This window comes from Mesoplodon densirostris, chromosome 5 (assembly GCF_025265405.1).
Source record: "Mesoplodon densirostris isolate mMesDen1 chromosome 5, mMesDen1 primary haplotype, whole genome shotgun sequence".
Taxonomy (NCBI): domain Eukaryota; kingdom Metazoa; phylum Chordata; class Mammalia; order Artiodactyla; family Ziphiidae; genus Mesoplodon; species Mesoplodon densirostris.
The window spans coordinates 123,842,485-123,862,045 of NC_082665.1; the positions used below are offsets into that span (position 1 = coordinate 123,842,485).

The 19,561-nt window shown below is 40.0% G+C and overlaps 1 protein-coding gene across 4 annotated transcripts in view; it reads right to left on the bottom strand.

Moving 5' to 3' along the window:
- Window positions 1-19,561, bottom strand: part of TBC1D5 (TBC1 domain family member 5) — a 545,992-nt gene that overhangs the window by 133,183 nt on the left and 393,248 nt on the right. For all 4 annotated transcript variants that reach the window (XM_060099476.1, XM_060099475.1, XM_060099477.1 and 1 more), the window contains one exon: window positions 6,791-6,897. In XM_060099476.1, the coding sequence (XP_059955459.1) occupies window positions 6,791-6,897 (107 nt within the window). The remainder of the gene's footprint in view (window positions 1-6,790; window positions 6,898-19,561) is intronic.

Here is a 19,561-nt window from a genome sequence, read left to right on the forward strand (position 1 = left end):
CTGAGTTGAACTGCATCTTGCAAAAATAGCACCAGAAGGGTCCTTTGACATTATGTGATCTAGCCTCTTTGTTCAAGAAAAGGGTGACTTGCCCAATAAACACAGCAGGCTGTGACGGAAATGAAACCTGAATTCTGAGCTTCCCTCACGGGGCTGACACAGGATTTATGCTGTTGAAGATCTAGTCCCTGACCTTGCAGAGCTCTCATTTGGTAGACAAGAAAGACGGGTCTAGTTCCCTTGACACTACACAGTGAGCATAATGCTGACATGAATGAAAGCAAAACTGACTGAGATTGGTGATATATAGAAGGCGGCCAAGATTGTTTTTTAAAAGATAAAAGTAATATCTGTATGACCAAAAGTGTTCAGAGTCCTGGCCCCAGTCCTCTTAAATCAAACAAGAACCTACTGGCCAGACCCATGTGACAGCCTAGAGGTCTGAATAAGTGAATGTGCTTTATCAAGTGGGGAACTCATTTAAGAAGAGTTTTTGGAACTTCTGGCTGAGAGCAAGAGTACTTTATAATAAGAGGATGTCTTAATCATCAGGAAGAATCATCACAAATCCAGCAATCTTTCTGGAGTTTCAAAAGGTGACCTTAGCAAGCCTTCCCTGGCTCATCCGTCTGTCTCAGGTAGGGCCCCCCAGGCTGCTGGTCTTCCAGTTCTATGAAGAGTCCAAGCTCTTTCCTACCTTGGAGTCTTTGTGTTTGCTATTCCCCTGCTTGGCGGCTCCTCTCCCGGCTCTTTGCCTGGCTAGTTCCTTCTCCTCCAATAGTTCTCACCAGAAATGGTACCTCCCCAGCTCAGGTTCTTTCTCCTCTTATTATTTTAAGGATGATACCCCATTTGTACCTTTTATAACACATGACAAACTGTGTATTTTCTTGTTTGTTTACTTGTTTATAATGATAAGGGCCATTTTTTTTTGATTCACCTTCATATCACCAGAACCTAAACAGTGCCCAGTGCATTGTGATATACAGTAAAGATTTGCTGAATAAATTAATGAATTCAAAATACTTTTATAAAACTAATCCAAAATTATTTAAGGCCCTAGGAAACCCTTAATAAGTTTTGAGAAACACACAATTCTACTTTAGGAAATGTTTGAACATAATAAATAACAAATTTCAAATACTGGTTCAATAAAGATCTTTTGATTATTATTTTACAGATTTTTGAAAGCCACCATGTACTCTGAAGTAAAACTTGAGGTTTTTTTTAATGTGAGTCTATGTCAAAAAGTCTATATTTCTGACTGAATGTGAAAACATAACTGAGGAGCCACCAACACCTAACTATTAACTACAATAAACATCTAATTGGTTATAATCTAGTGATAAAAAAGAAAAATATACAGTCATGCAGCTTAGATATGAAGGAAAAAAAAACACATTTTTTTTTTGTCACTGAGAGAGAAAACGCACACAGAAAAATGATTCTCCAAGAAAGGTAGTTCTCATAGAAATGCTCCAGCTTTTAGGGGAGGGAAAAAAAAAAAAAAGATGGCGAAGACAGAAGTAACACATTCTTTCTGTAACAAAATCAGAGAAGAAACATCCTAGGAAATCTGAACAGAACCTCGGATGGAAACATCAGGAAAAGTAAATAAATGGACACCGTGCATCCTCCTCAAAGAGTCAGTGTGTGTGGTTTTACGTCCTTCACTGCTCAGAGAAGATGACATTATAATGGCATTTCTGGAATGAAGCATTTTCTATCATCATCACCCGGCTTGAATCCACTCACCACTTTTCAATTCTGATATATGACATTTTACTAAAGCCACCTGACATTAAAAAGTTGCATGTACAGTGAGGGTTTTTGGAATTAAAGAATAAAAATCCATTACCTGCATAAAATCTGAATATTCAGACGTTATAATTTAAAAAAGTAATATTTAACATAACTTCAAACAAAAGCCAAATCAGAACTGGCCAAGCACAAGAACACTCTACACTATATTTTATATATATAGATTTATATTTATTTTATAGTATACATATTTTGTGTTTCTGTGTACAAGAATGACTATAAAATTAAATTCTTATTTCTAGCAATTTTCTCCCATAAACAATAACAGGGATGCTTACAAACTTACCAGAAATATAATATTGGGGGACTATTCTAGTCTTCAAAACAAACAGTAGCTGTCAAATTCTTACTGAATAATCTACAATGTTAATTCATGTACTGTATTTCATTTGTAATAAGTCTTTGTGATAAGGTTAACACTTCAACATACAACACAAATAAGAGAGGACCGAAAAATGAAAATTACTTTGCTTATGTTTCTGTATTAGAATTTTTTTTGCTGAAGGGTAAAAAACAGATTTGCAAAATTCACAGTTAACTTAAAACAATAGTTTTAAACCTTTTATTCCTAGCCCTTACTGCCTTCAGGAAGGAGAGAACATCTGGTTATTTAAGGAACACAATATGCTCACATTTTCTATGACTTTTGTTTCTAACTGGGTTTTAAAATTTTTTTTGGAATTTGAACAACTAGTTAGAACAATGTTTTTTAATCACTTCATATTTTTCAGACTGTCATCCTTCCATTCCTCTACTTCGTTTAGTGGATTGTTTTTGGAAATCTGCTCAGTGATTCTAATATAATAAAAGGAAAACGAGAATCAGGATTGTGGTCTGAAGAGCTAAGTATAGAAACCATATCGTAAGGTGAACAGAGTATAGAATGCTACAGATATTTGATATCCAGTCTCTTCAGACAGCATACATTTACAAACATTTCAAGTAGTTCTTGGGTCACTTATATACGTGGCACTTTCACTTATTACAGACGCAAATAAATATCTACTACAAATAAAAGAATTTGTATGAGAAATATCAGTAACTAGGATTCCACTATTTTTAAAACTAACGAAGCTACAGCTCTTGTGTGGAAAGGTGGTTGGAAGACCTTGGTTCAACGGCTAGCTCTGCCACTGACAAGCTGTGTGACCTTGAAAAAGTCTCTCAAATACCTTAATCCTCAGTTTGTTCATATACAGAAGGGGGAGCGGAATTAGACTCTCTCGGTTCTTGGCAGTTCTGAAATTTGCACTGTCTAAGTGAAGTATATTATTTAGTTCCTTTGTTGTGTATTCTTTGTTCCATAATACTTGAAGGTGCTAACAGGTTTTCAAATAATTCTGATCGATATTAAATTAAGGAACTAGATGCCCTTTCAGTTCAAGTTGTAGGGTCACTTCACCACCTTGATAAAAATGGCAGCTGAGGGCTTCCCTGGTGGCGCTGTGGTTGAGAGTCCGCCTGTCAATGCAGGGGACACGGGTTCATGCCCCGGTCCGGGAAGATCCCACATGCTGCGGAGCGGCTGGGCCCGTGAGCCACGGCTGCTGAGCCTGCACGTCCAGAGCCTGTGCTCCGCAAGGGGAGAGGCCACAACAGTGAGAGGCCCGCATACCGCAAAAAAAAAAAAAAAAAGGCACTTGACAAATATACCATTGGTTATGGTTTCTGTGGAATGTGATATGGGTTCCAGAAATATGTGAGGTGAGTGAGATCCACCTGGATTAGAGTATTAGAAGAGGCTCAAGTGCTTAAGTCAGCATTCAACTCTACCATTGTTTTCTTAATACCAACCACTGCAGGAGACAGAGCTAAATGCTAACAAACGAGCAGGATGATGAAGGATAATTGATAGAAGATACAAGCAAATCGCTAAACTACAAGGGGCTATGAGGACTCAAAGGGAAGACGTGTCTTATCTGAGTCTGGGAATGGCTTCCTGGAGAAGGTAAAACAGAGGCTTGGAACCTCAGGAGGGGATGAGTAGAAACAAGGTCATGGAACCATTCCAGCTAGTTTGGAAGCTTACAAGCGTTTTGGCCTCGGGAAAGCCACGTGGCCTTAACCTCTCTGCACTGAAAAAGAAGGAGGAAAGATAACCCGCTCTGCTGTCTCGGAGTTTGTAGTGAGGACCAAATGAAGCATATCAAAGTACTTGGAGACATGAAAGAGTATGATCCTATGATTACAGTTTACCAGCCCATTATTTCAGTCTGTTCAAATGAGAAATCTTTTCACAGTAAAGCTGACATCTGATAGAAAACAAGTAACAGCTCAGTGTCTCACGCTCTACTGCAGAGTCTATTCTCAACTGAGCAGTCTCCACTGGGATTTAGGGATAGTGGTAGGACGAAGTGTTTCTCTGAAGGCTGACAATGAATTTAGGGAGGCCCAGAACTCCTTGTTCATTTTTATTTTATTGAGTCTGTCAGCAGCACTCAGCACAACTGCCATGTGCAGCTGGGATACGGGAAAGTAAACTTTCATGCCTCAAATCTCTTTCTACTAGGTCACTTTAGAAACTTGTGTATTTATATACTTACTCTGATTTAAGTGTTTCATTGTTGCTAATAAATAGAAAACATTTAAAGCACTCTGAGGTCTGGATTCTCAGAGGCTATGGGTGGGGTACTAGCATCGTCTTTCCCTCTCTTTACATGGCCTCCTCTATGACTTTATAGTTGACATGAACTACACTGAAAGCTCTATCCACTGGTGGATTTTTACAATATATATAAACTTACTTTTTTGTTTTTCTTTTGTGCCTTTGTAGCACTGGATTGGATCTTATTATATCATTAGACGTCAGTTCTTTATGGTCAAAGTCTGCTCTGCTTGGGTAGGTTGTTACAGAGGCAACGAAAGAGGAGACCAAGACTTAGCAAGCGTGAATCCCCAGATCACAAGGACATTTGGTAGGAGAGTCAAGACTTGGCCTAGTGTCCCGATTCCTAGCTCAGGCTCCTGGCAAGACCCAGGACACCACACTGCGATAGACCTCCAATTAGCACACATGCCAAGTGATGTTAGTTATCATTTGACATTTACTAATAAAGTCAATGGATCAGCCATTACATACACTTAACTAAAACTACTACCTTGCTGGGTTAGCTGTCTGAAACCCCCTTAGGACTGTGCAGCTTGCCTTATCTTCCCCTACAGATATCATCATGCCACAAACTTGTTCTCAAGAGCTTTTTACACATGACTCCCTCCTTCTGCCCAGTTTCTCATGTCTCAGAAATACCAGTTTAAAGTCCTAACTTTTGGACAATTATCTTGATTGTTTTTACTTGCTAAGACCCTGAATGTAAAAGTGGGGAATACTATTTTTTAGATACTTATGCTACTACTTTTTTCTCTTAAACCTTGGAGAAAATTTTTCTTAATGCTTGTATAATTGGCTTCATTATTCTCTATATTATATATACTATCTTTTTAATATCAAAAGTATGGATTCCACTAACAGCATTGAGGAATTTAGTATACAGAATTCTGCAACTATAGAGTGAGTGGTTTATAGGAAGATCAACCATATTTAGCTAGGAAAAAACTTACCAAGATGGATAGGTTTAAATAACATATTCGTTTCTCCTTTCAATTAAACCCAACAAATCACACAAGTAGATAATTCAAACAGTTATTTTAGCAATTTTTTCCCACTCTGTATGACTCTAATAATTCTCAGTGCTGAGCAGACAGAATTTACCTTAAGTTTGTAGACCAAAACTCAGATACCTCATTGACTAGAAACTTCATCCTTTATTCCTTTTATAGATATGCCATAATCTTGACTATTTCATATTAAAAATATATACTTATACAGCCTACATATACATAAAAAAATAAATACGAGACTGTAGATTTTTCAGTCTGACTCCTAAGCCTTACCAGGAAAAAAAAAATGCTACCTTATGTATTAGAGAAATGATGGATTGTATTTCTGATACTTAATGAAATTTTGTGTAGGAGAAATGACATAAAATTGTGTATTTCTGCAGATAATGGATATAGGCACAGGAAAACAATAATTTTAAGTCAAGCAAAGAATAAATACATGCTCAAATGTTGAAGTCAACAACCGATGAAAGGACAGAAATCCTTCAGAATCAAAATGTACGTTGAACTTGGAGGTCCACGTTGATCAGACAGAGCTCTGGCAGTGGAATCCACAGACAGACTGACTCAAAGACAGTTCGACAACTGCCAACACGATTGCTGGGAGCTCTGCCAAAGAGCCAAAGGCTGGGATTACCACCCAGTGCCTGGCATGCTAGTCCTCGTGTTTGAAGCTTTCTCTCTTAGATTTCATCCAATATTTTTGTTTGGCTCAAAAGCATCAAGGATTCACAGATTTTTTTAGATCATTAAATGTTCTTATTTTCAAGAAATGTAACATTAGTTGTAAAAGAGCACACTTTTTCTCTGGAGTGTAAAGAAAATTTTGGTAACTTGCTTTAAGTTCAAATAGAGAAATCAGTATTAAAGTCTCTTTAAATCTTTATTTTATTAGGTTACTCTTCACCCGCAAAATAAGAAATACATGTTCATAATATGAAATAATTTAGTGTTTCACTGCATCATAAACTCTTAGAAAACTGGTCCTTTTTAGAGCTCTAATGTCTTGGTCTTCACATGGCTCAAGAGGCTATACCTGGGTCAGTTGGCCCCCGGGCGCGAAGTGTGGTTATAAGGAGAAGCAGGTGCTAACTATTTCCTTGAGTTACGAGGAAGCAGGTGGGCAGAACAATCTCCTGAGTTACAACAAGAGATGTGTGCTCCTGTTTCTCAGGGCAGTGTCTTTGAATTTGCCCACTGAGTTGCTAGACCATCAGGTATGTGGGGTTGTGGCCTATAGGCAATTCATCTGCTATTAGGCAAATTCTACATTACGAATTCTTAGAGTCATGTATAGAAACCAGTTTTTCACCCCAGTTAAAACTATGCACATCCCACATGGAAAGCTTACCTTGGGATCGCGAAGGAACAGAGCCTTAAGAATCAGCGAGTGAACATCCCCGATGAGTGGGTAATGCATCAGAAGGCCAAGACAGGTCTGGTAGTTACTAGAGATCACTAAATAAAGGGGGAAAAAAGCAATTGAGAAGCAATGCTGTTTCAGATATCTGCATTACTAAGAGAAACAAAATTAACAACTTAGATTCAAAGAAAGCAAACCAATAACTCGACTGATTTGGACAAAAGGAAATGGGGAGAGGGGATCGTTACCAAATGGCCTTTGAAGCATCACACTGTACTAATATACTAGCACTCATCATCAGGGCGGTGTTGGAAGGAAAAGCCTCAGATATAGATATGTGTGTGCGCTTGCAACACAAATAAACTCTTAGAAGCATGCACATTTATTGCCACTTATATGGCTGTATTTAAATGTCTCTAGTTTTGCTGCTTGGAAATTAGTAACAAAAATCTTATGAATGGGAAAGAACCAGCTTAAAATTCTCATAAAATATTATGTACCCTGATTACTATGCTTCACAACTTACATATGTTACATTTATTTTTTGTATATATAAATATTACAGAGTTCAAAATTAAAGAGAATATAATTTCTTCCAATTATTTGTTTTCCTAAAGGTAACAAGAAATTTAGGAAAAATATTTATGCAGCATTTCTTGGAGGAAAAGTGTCAAAATCTTCATAGATAAGCCTAACTGTGTTCCTCAGACCGTCATTTAATTTTTTTCCCCAAATCAACCTAATTATGGCTGCAATTATTAAACACATCTTTTCAGGCAGGTCTATGTAAACTACTTCATTTCTTGGCAATCCATCTGCCACTGCTGTCACAGTTGCGCCCATTAGCGACTCTTGTTTTGTAAGCCAGGCTGACGGCCTCGGCAGCATGATCGTGAACAAACTTTACAGTTGCAACTTCCTGTGGTTGTGACTGAATCTTTTTCATTAATCAGAACGGTTAGCTGAAAAATATTCTGAAGGAAAACAACTGTGACTCACTAGAAACAACGTAAGTCACAAAATAATTTTTTTGTGATCAGAAATACCCTTGACTCTTAGGTTTTTCTTTCCTTCTTCAGCTGGGAACATCCCCCTTCCCATGAACATTATGGAGAAAGGGGACAGGACTGGGCAAAATGAATAATTATAATCTATGTAAGGAACCACTTTATCATCTTCATTTCCTTTGCTGATCTGACAGCTTGTAATTTCATACATCTGCTTTCATTTGTGAAGTACTCACTTATCCTACCCTTTTTTTAATCTGTTCAGACACTTCTTTTCTTATTTGTTCATTTTATCATATTCATATTCAGTTGCCTGTTGTCTTTTTTACTCTAGAATTCAAAAACCTAGGGTACTGAGAATAGTATAACATTTTCATGTCCAGTTTTCTTTGCGATCTAACAAATAAATAAAACTTAGATAATCAATTCATTTTCTAACTCATAAAGTTATTTTCCCCAATGCTATAATGGTTATATATTAGTAGCTGACCCAGGAAGAATTCTTGTATATTTTGTAAGACAGGCAGGAGAGTTTAGTGGAAATGGTTCTGGGCTCGGGATTCAGAGATGTGGGCTTTCATCCTGGGACGCCATTTGAAAACGTTTCATAAAGTTGCCTGGAGACTCAATGACATATCTAAGTGACTGATTTATATCAGCCGCTCAAAACCGGTTGGGAGTAACCTCTCAGAGCTTGAGGTCAGTCATTGGGAAAACAACTTTCCAAAAAAAAATTTACCTGCCTACCCATTCATTCCAATAATCATTTGTTGAGTACCTAATCCATGACAGGCCCTAAGATAGGAGGCGAGGCGGAGATGAGCAAAACACAGTCCTCACCCAGGAGAAAATGAAAGTACAGAGGGCAGACATGTAACAACAAGCAGTTGTTACTACTACTACTACCTCTAAGACGATAACGAATTGTTGAAGTCTTTCCGAGACCAGGCCAGGCCCCATACCAAGAACGTTACCGGCATATCTCATTTAACTTCTATGACAATCTTATCACAGGGTACAGTTGTTATTATCCCTGTTTTACAGATGTGAAAACTGATCCTTGGAGGGATTAAATCACTTGCCCAGATCACACAGTGATTTGGTGGTAGACCAAGATTTGAAATTCAGAAGTCTAGTGGCAGGGTCAGGGCTTTGTTTTGAAAGGCCATTGTTTTGAAAAGCAAGTGACATAATGGATGCAAATAATCACTGCAAATAGAAAAGCCAATTAATGTTAGTACTCTTGTGTAGTAGTTTTAAGTAGCTTGGAAGATCAGATTAACCCAGTGTGTAAAGCAGCCTGACATAGGTAGGCATTTATTTGGAGGGGCCAGAGCGGCAATCCTGTATTATTACAACTTGAAAAAACGTTTGAAACTATACGAAGCTGTAAAATACATTTTACAAATACAAATAAAATACATTTTACAAAATAAGGGAAGCTAAATAACATATTAATATTCTAGTTGCATAACAAACGAAGGAGCTAATGTTCCATCTCCTATCCATCCATCGATCCATCCATCCACCCATCCATCAATCCATCCCTCCAGTCACTGAATATCATGTACGTTTTCCGAGCATCTACAAAATCCTGTGCCAGGCAGTAGCACTAGGGATATGATGGCGAACGAGTCTGAGCTGTGAAAGGTAGCAGAACATGGCACCCTGAAGTTTGGCTACAGGGGGTTCAGGACATGCCACCCCCAAATATGCCCCTTTGGTATATTGACTATTTTGAGCTGGAGAGGTTTTCTTTGAATTCCTCTTATCTTTAATTCCCTAAGTGCTCCAAAAGGAACTCAACTGTCATAAACCACTCCAGACAAACTTTGTCACAAAGATACCTTGCATCTATTCTTCTCAGGGTCCATTCATCTTTCCTAGAAATCATTTACTCTCCCCTAAGAGGCCTACAACCCCCCTCCCCTTTCTCTATTGAGGTGGTATTTAATCCTGAAATCTAAAGCCATTTCTTTGAGGGTCGCTCATTTTTCCCTGGGTATCTCCCATATGTACATGAGGTATACATGTTAATCAACTTGCCTGTTTATCTCTCAATCATTTTGTGAAAGAATCTCAGAGGAAAACCTAACTGGGTAGAGGTAAGGTTTCACCTCCCTCTTGCCCCCTGCCTTCAGATAATGCCATCTCTAATTTCTTAATGAAAACTTGTACTTCCACCTCTAATTTCTTAATGAAAACGTGCACTTTTCATTTGCAATTACATGTGCCAGTATTAAGTCCCTTTTGAATAACTGTGTCCAATTTAGCATACTCGAAAGAGAATAATACGAGCTATTTTAAAAATAAAATAGTAGGAATCTGATAGGAGAAGAATTTAGTTATGATCTTTGCAGCAAATTTTTCTTGAATTTGAAAAACTAATCCACAACACTGTTCCTTCTCTAGTGTTTATTCTATCAGAGCAGGGCAGTGACACAAGGAAAAAAAAGTGAAAGACTAAAAAAAGACTGAGTTTTGCTATCTACCTACATTTGAAATCAAGGATGTATATGCTTTATTGAGAAGATCATGTGGTTTTTATTTTTCAATTTGTTAATGTGATGTATCACACTGATTAACTTGAAGATATTGAAAAATCCTTGCATCCCTGGGATAAATCTCTCTTGATCATGGTGTCTGGTCCTTTTAATGTATTGTTGGATTTGGTTTGCTAGTATTTTGTTGAGGATTTTCACGTCCATGTTCATCAGTGATATTGGCCTATAATTTTCTTTTTTTGTGGAATCTTTGTCTGGTTTTGGTATCAGGGTGATGGTGGCCCCATACAATGAGCTTGGAAGTGTTCCTTCCTCTGCAGTTTTTTGGAATAGTTTCAGAAGGACAGGTGTTAACTCTTGCACAAAAGGATGCACACAAGGATGTATATGCTTTAAAAATAAAGTACTAAAGCCACACTCTGAAGCGCTTATTTAGGGAAGGTTAAGACAAAGGTGAGCGGCGTTTAGGAAAACCTATGGAATCTGAAATCAGACGATCTAGATTAGATCTAGATCAGAAGGCTGGCTAGTCATTTACTGTGGGTGTGAACTTAGGCAAGCTGCTTAGCTTCACTAAACCTTACTTCTCTCATTTATAAAAAGCATTTACTCTATCTGTAGGGATTCTGTAAGAACGGCACGGAAGTGAGGCCATGTGCTTCCCCATCTTGCTTGACTCTTGCTAAATAAATAGCACTCCCACCACGTGAAGCAGAGCTGACTTTGCTGCCTCTACCTTTAAATCAGTGGTCCCCAACCTTTCTGGCACCAGGGACCGGTTTTGTGGAAGACAATTTTTCCACGGATGGGGGCGGGGGTCGGGGAGGGATGGTTCGGGCAGTACTGCGAGTGATGGGGAGCGATGGGGGGCGATGGGGGGCGATGGGGGGCGATGAGGAGCGATGGGGGCAATGGGGAGCGATGGGGGGTGATGGGGAGCGATGGGGGGAAATGGGGAGCAATGGGGGGAAATGGGGAGCGATGGGGAGCGATGGGCAATGGGGAGTGATGGGGGGCGATGGGGAGCGATGGGGGGAAATGGGGAGTGACAGGGAGCAGCAGATGAGGCTTCGCTCACTCGCCTGCCGCTCACCTCCTGCTCCTAACAGGTGGTGGACCTGTACCCAGGGGTTGGGGGGCCCTGCTTTAAATGGCCTACAACTGTTCTGGAGTGGTCTAAGGGAGTTGGTTTAAATAGTTTCTCCAAACCAATACCGTATGCTAAGACATATATATGGAATCTAAAAAAAACAATGGTTCTGAAGAACCTAGGGGCAGGACAGGAATAAAGATGCAGACCTACTGGAGAATGGACTTCAGGATATGGGGAGGGGGAAGGGTAAGCTGGGACGAAGTGATAGAGTGGCATGGACTCATATACACTACCAAATGTAAAATAGATAGCTAGTGGGAAGCAGCCACATAGCACAGGGAGATCAGCTCGGTGCTTTGTGACCACCTAGAGGGGTGGGATAGGGAGGGTGGGAGGGAGACGCAAGACGGAAGAGATATGGGGATGTATGTATACGAATAGCTGATTCACTCTGTTATAAAGCAGAAACTAACACACCATTGTAAAGCAATTATACTCCAATAAAGATGTTAAAAATAAATAAAAAAATAAAATAAATAAGTTTCTCCAGTAGTAACAAACAAAAAAATAACGAGCTCAGTAAAGACAACCAGAGACGTGATTGTTCTGAGAAAGTTTAAAGCAATGGGACCATTAGCTTAAGTTTGAGTCAGAGTTAAACTATACTTACAACTGGAACATTTTGAAGTGAAGCACTAGTCAAATTATTTATTTCACATTTAGATATACCTTCTCAAGGTAACAAGATGGACTGAGAACAACTACCATCTCTAACATGTTAAAAAAAAAAGTCAGTAAGCACGTATAATGTGCATACAATTTGCCATATACAACCACACCCCAGCACTGAAACTCAACCCTCCACCCACCTCCATGTCACTCTTCATCTCTCCCACGTGAAGTTGTATCAAAATTTTGGTTAGAACAATTTCTTCAGTTTTCATTTTTATAACCAGGCAAATGTTATCACAGCTGAACAACACAGTATATCATGACTACTCTTCCTTTCTTGTACAGCCTTGTTCCTTTCCTGGAATTTATAACTGCCTGCTTTTTCATTTGCTTTGCTGTGTATATTTTTAACAGTAATTTAATCTTAAATGCTCCCCTAGTCATATAAATCTCCCCTTAATACTTTAAAAAAATTTAGATGTTTTGTCAATTTCCTTTTTTTTTTTTAGGAAATTGCTCATGAGGCCTCTGGCCTGCTCCCTGACCCTGAGGATGTCCTTTACCTCTTGCATGTGTTGTATCCTTATTTCCTAGAGTACCTACCTGCTTCTTTCTTGCTTTTCTCCCTCATTTTGGTGGAGCCCATCTCTCCAAAAGCTTTATGCTCAGCACATGAATTTTTTGAAAACTTCTCTGTTTGAAAGATTTTATTTTGACATTAATTAATAGTTTGGTTAAGTACAGAATTCTAGGTTGGAAATACTTTTCCCTGAGATTGTTGGGAGCATTGCTCCTGAGCTTCCTGGCTTCCAGTTGAAAAGCCTCAAACCATTCCAATTCCTAATCCTTTCTGTGATCTGTTTTCTCTTCTCTTCCCCCACATTGTTCTGTAGATTGATGATGAATATACCTTGGTTTGCACCTGTTTTCATACATAACAGGCCCTTTCAATTTAGAAACTCATTTTCCTTTGTTGAACTAGAAATTTCTCTTTGTTTCTTTGATGATTTTCTCCCTCCCGTTTTATTTTGTTTATTTTGTGTCTTATTCCTTCCTTCCCCCATCCCTCCCTCGTTTTCTTCTTCTTCTTCTTTTTTTTTTTTTTTTATAAGAAATCATGATAGCTAGATGTTGGATTTCCTGGCCTGGTCCTCTAATTTTCTTTCTTGCTTTCTCACGGTTTTATGTGCTTCTTTCTGGGACACTTTTTCAATTTTATATTCCAACCACCTATTTCCATGATACTTTGTTTTTCAGTTACACTTTTCCCTTTGAATAATGTATTTCCCAGCTCTCTGAGAAGTCTTCTCCTCCCTGCACAGTCTCTGTGGCCTCCAAGTTGCTTTTCTCCTGGTTGCTTGTTTAGATCTCTGCTTTCATGTTGACGCTCTCCTCAATCATATGGTGGTTTGGGGCTACCTGCTCGTGTGGAGGAGTGGGGCAGTACAAAGGCATCTTGAAGACAGCTGTGTGCGCATAGCTGGGTGGGTTTGTGAATGCTGGGGGTTGACACAGGTCACGCTTGGGCCACCCCAAGCCTTTTCTCTTGTGCTGACTAGATTCCCTCAAAGATTCTCCCAAACTCTTCCCGGAGGGAGACAGTCTAGTTTCGATGTCCTGAGAAAGAAGACTGGCGGTTCAACAGTCACTGAAATTGCCTGAGTCCCAGGTCCAAAGACCCTCCACTTTACCGTCCACAGAGGAAAAATCCTGAAGGTACAGTTGGAGATCTGGGTGTAACTGCTTCTTAAATAGACTTTCAACCAGTTCTCATTTTTTAGTCTTAACTCCTTCCCCCCCCACCACCAATTTCCAGAAGTACCCAGCACTGCCAATTTCTATACTTTTAAGAATTCTATGGGTTATTTCTTGGCTTTCTCCATTATCAATTTTGTATTTAGCTTTCTTGGATCTGATAAGTCAGTTATCACTCACCCATCTGTTTTGCTGCTTCCAAAACTACCCTAATTGTCTCCTTCCTAATTCTCTGTGTCCTATGGGTTGATGCTATTTCAATGGGGTTTTAGGAGCAATGGAGGTAAATGCAGGACCTTAATATAACATCTCATATCTGATATCCTTATCACTTTAATGACATTTCTACTGAGCACCTGGGCAGGTGGATTAAAGGGAAAGAAGAATCTAGGTGGGGAGGCAATTGGGTGGAGAAATGGGGAAATAAGTAGTCAGGAAGCAAAGATTACCATCTTCCTTTCTCTGTGCATCAGATAGAATGGCCCCAGTCACCCTGCAGGACTATTCACATTCTCCTTTGGCAGCAACACATGGACATGGAAGCTTGAGTATTCCTGGGTAAAATTCCAGTGACGCATGTAATTTTGCTGGCTTTTGCCCATAAAAGGTATCCTAGGGTTCCTGAATCCATCTGTCATATTGCTTTCCAGGGCAACAGAAAACTGTGGAATGGGAGTAAGTGTGTGGAAGGGTAAGATTACGGTACAGGAGATAAGCCACTTCTTCTCCTTTATAGAAGGTCAGGGTGGGGTATCAACTATTAATTTTGAACATGGAATAGAATTTCAGCAGGAAAATAATTCTCTTCTCATATCTCTATTTCTAGAGTTGTATAAATTAAAATTCTTTTGAGGCAAAAAATAGACATTAAAAAGACAATATGACACAGTAGAAGGGGCAAAATCCAAAACACTGACACCACCAATGCTGGTGTCGATGTGGAGCAGCAAGAATTTTCATGCATTGCTGGTGGGAATGCAGAGTGGTACAGCCATACTGAAAGGCAGTTGTGTGTGATTTTTCAGGCCTGACCATAGGCAATTAGAAAGGTATGATAGTTAATTTTATGTTTTCAACTCGACCGGCCTAAAGGATGCCCAGATAGCTGGTAAACATGATTTCTGGGTGTGTCTATGAGTGTGCGACTGGAAGAGATGAGCACTGGATTCAGCAGACTTGAGTGAAGAGATCCACCCTTGTCAATAAGTGGGCATCGCCCAATCCGCTGGGAGCCCAAAGGGAACAAAAAGGCCAAGGAAGGGTGAATTCTCTCTCTCTTTGGGCTATGATGTCCTGGATATTGGAGTTCCTGGTTCTCAGGCCTTTGGATTCTGGGACTTAAACCATCAGCCCCCTGGTTCTCAGGCCTTCAGACTTGGACTGAATTATGCCACTAGCTTTCCTGGTTCCCAGCTTACAGAGAGCTGACTGTGGGGCTTCCAGGCTTCCAGAACTGTGTGAGACGAATCCTATAAGAAATCTCCTCTTCTCTTTCTCCCTCTCTATATTCTACTGGTTCTTTTTCTTTGAAGAAGCCTAATACCAAAGGCTTTCCCTGACAGGCCTCACAGGGGAGAACTGCCCTCCCCACTCCAGACTTGGTGCACAGCCAGCACCTTGCACCCTCTGAAAGGAGCTGCAATCTCTCAGGCCAACTCATCGGGCATGATCTTCCACATACTTGTATTCCAAGCCCCGGTGCCTTCATTCGTAGATCTCTTTATCTGAGGCCTTGGGCAGTGGTCCTCGTCAGGTGGAGGCATAGGAGGAAACCGTGAAGACGCCTTCCCTCGTGTGACTTAGTAGCCAGTATTCTTCCACCCCTCGCCTTTCCGCCTCACCTCCAGCCCTCTGACACCACCACCATCTCAGGGTCCATAAGACTGCCAGGCTTTTTCGCTCAGGGCTCCCTCAACAGTGAGAAGACCGCACATCTGTGCTGATCACCTGGTCCTCAACCAGTGTGCCATTTCACGGGTGAAATGGAACACAGGCTTTGGCGTTTTCTCCAGGTTTTGACCCCTGCTTATTATACCACCACAGTAAGTGACTAAAGGCTTAACTCTTCCACCTTTGACTTGTTGCTTTAATTGGCTACTCCGATACCTAGAAGCTCGGCTCTCTCTCGTGCCCAGCTCGGCTGAGCTCCTGACGTTTACCATACGATCCAGCAGTCAGTTGTGCTCCTTGGTATTTACCCAAATGAGATGAAAATTTATGTCCTGTACACAAAAACTTGCACACTGATATTTACAGTGGCCTTATTCATAGCTGACAAAAATCAGAAGCAACCAAGGTGTCCTTCAGTAGGTGAGTGGATAAATAAACTGTGGTACATCCAGACCATGGAATAGTATTCTCTGCTAAAAAGAAATGAGCTATCAAGACCTGAAAGACATGTAGAAAATTTAGATGCCATATTACTAAGTGAAAGAAGCTAATCTGGGGCTTCCCTCATGGCACAGTGGTTGAGAGTCCACCTGCCGATGCAGGAGACACGGGTTTGTGCCCCGGTCCGGGAGGATCCCACATGCTGCTGAGCGGCTGGGCCCGTGAGCCATGGCTGCTGAGCCTGCGCGTCCGGAGCCTGTGCTCCGCAACGGGAGAGGCCACAACAGTGAGAGGCCCGCGTACCGCAAAAAAAAAAAAAAAAAAAGAAGCTAATCTGAAAAGGCTACATACTGTATGATTCAACTATATTTCAATCTGGAAAAGGTAACACTATGTAGACAATAAAAAGATCAGTGGTCGTCACGGGTTAGAGGGGAGAGAGGGATGAATAGGTGGAGCACAGAGGATTTTTAGGGCAGGGAAACTACTCTGTATGATATACAGGGGTGGATACATGTCATTATACATTTGTCCAAGCCCACAGAGTGTCTAACACCAAGAGTGAACTATAAAGTAAACCATGGGAGGGATACACAAGAGAGAAGAGATATGGGAACATATGTATATGTATAACTGATCCGCTTTGTTATAAAGCAGAAACTAACACACCATTGTAAAGCAACTATACTCCAATAAAGATGTTAAAAATAAATAAATAAAGTAAACCATGGACTTGGGTGATGATGCTGTGTCAGTGTAGGTTCATCGACTGTAATGAATGGACTGCCGTGGTGAGGGATGCTGATGGTACAGTGGGCAGTGTGTATGTGGGCGTGGAGGCAGATGGAAAGTTCTCTGTACTTTCCACTCAATTTTCCTGTGAGCCAGAAGTTCTCCAAAAAATAGCCTGTTTTATTAAAGAAAATCTAAACATAAAAAAAAAAAAAAAAAGACAACGTGCTATTCTGGTACATCAGCCTAAAAACATAAAGTAATATAAATGGTACACATATAACCCAAAGGGTATATTAATATCTACATCTGAGATGGTCATAAAAATAACTGACAATATTTAATGTCTGAGAGGAAAGAGAGCTGGCAGTCAGGAACTGTTTAAACATTCCTTCAAAAATAAGACCCCCAGTTTGTGCTTTGATATAAACTCTGTGGCACATCACTGTGTGATTTGGGAGAGTCTTTATTCCTAGTCCCTGAGGTTGGGTAAAGCTTTTCCAGACAAGACAAATACATTCAATTTATAGTTGAAATTAACTGCATTTTGACATCAGTATAATGTTGAACATGCTCTTAACGAGAAAATAGAGAAACAGAAATTCTGGGGTAGGACAGATGGAAATACTGGCAGATAGACAGATAATGGCTGAGGAGTAAGGGGAGATCTAAAATGAAATAAGAAGGAGCAATGTTTTAAACCACAAAGAGGACATAACTGCCATACCAGGCCGGCCTGAGAAATGACTAAGGAGACCCCTACAGAAAACCTAGGAAAATTACAGTGCAGTACCGTGTTGATGCTGGCTGAAAAAACAAGGCAGGAAGTGGACAGAAGTGCCAAAAAGAAACATTTCCATTTACAAAGTGTTCAGACAGAAAGTCAAGTAAAAGAGACAATAAACATTTTTAAGATGGTTAGGAAAATCTACTGTTAAATGGATTTGATTATAGTGTTTTAGCTATTAATACAATTTACATGACAAGTAAAAGGTATGTTACTTTGTAAATTAGAGAAAATGTTTTTCTTTGATACTAGTAAAAAACAAAATACAAATTTAAATAAATAAAAGATAAGAAGCAAAAATTGAGATACTTAATTTAAAAGTAGACGATGTTTTCTTTACAAAAGCCACGTTGAAAAGAGCTTCTGGCACCTGTCCTTTCAGCAATGATGGCACACGAATCCACACCCTCACCCCAGGTCTCTAGAGCGCCCTTCTGTCTGAGATCACCCCCAGTACTAACCGAGCACGAGAGGAGCTTCAAATGCTTTGAGGGGCAGGGAAGAACTGTAACATCGGCCCTGGTCCTGAGGAGCTGACAGTCTAGTTGAGAAAACAAGGCACACACTCACAGGAAAGAACAATATAAGACAGAGTGTAATTAAGGGCTACGTTGAGTGGCATTGATTAAAATCTTATAGGACTGTAAAAGCAAGAGATCAATGAGGGTTAGACTAATCAGGGAAGGCTGGGGGGGGGGGGGGCGGGGAAGCTACTTTGCCCGAGGCGTGAAAACAGGAGCAAAATTTAGGTAGGTAAGGCCAGGGGAAGGAGGGGACCACATGAGTGACTTACAGTATGAAGTCAGTCATTAAAAAAAGTGTGAGAAGAGCAGGGCGATTTTAAACTATTATAGGAGTAATAATATGATTATATTATATTATAGGAGTATAATATGATTATATTTCCTTATCTCCTAACCTTTATTTTTGCATGTAATCTTTTTCTTTTTTTTAACATCTTTATTGGAGTATAATTGCTTTACAATGATGTGTTAGTTTCTGCTGTATAACAAAGTGAATCATCTATACATATACATATATCCCCATATCTCTTCCCTCTTGCATCTCCCTCCCGCCCACCCTCCCTATCCCACCCCTCTAGGTGGTCACAAAGCACCTAGCTGATCTCCCTGTGCTATGTGGCTGCTTCCCACTAGCTATCGGTCTTACATTTGGTAGTGTATATATGTCCATGCCACTCTCTCACTTTGTCCTAGCTTACCCTTCCCCCTCCCCATGTCCTCAAGTCCATTCTCTAGTAGGTCTGTGCCTTTATTCCTGTCCAGCCCCTAGGTTCTTCATGACCATTTTTTTTTCTTTTTTAGATTCCATATATATGTGTTAGCATACGGTATTTGTTTTCTTCTTTCTGACTTACTTCACTCTGTATGACAGACTCTAGGTCCATTCACCTCACTACAAATAAGTCAATTTCATTTCTTTTTAAGGCTGAGTAATATTCCATTGTATGTATGTACCATATCTTCTTTATCCATTCATCTGTCGATGGACACTTAGGTTGCTTCCATGTCCTAACTATTGTAAATAGAGCTGTAGTGAACATTGTGGTACATGACTCTTTTTGAATTATGGTTTTCTCAGGGTATATGCCCAGTAGTGGGATTGCTGGGTTGTATGGTGGTTCTATTTTGTTTTTTAAGGAACCTCCATACTGTTCTCCATAGTGGCTGTATCAGTTTACACTCCCACAAACAGTGCAAGAGGGTTCCCTTTTCTCCACACCCTCTCCAGCATTTATTGTTTGTAGACCTTTTGATGATGGCCATTCTGACTGGTGTGAGGTGATACCTCATTGTAGTTTTGATTTGCATTTCTCTAATGATTAATGATGTTGAGCATCCTTTCATGTATTTGTTG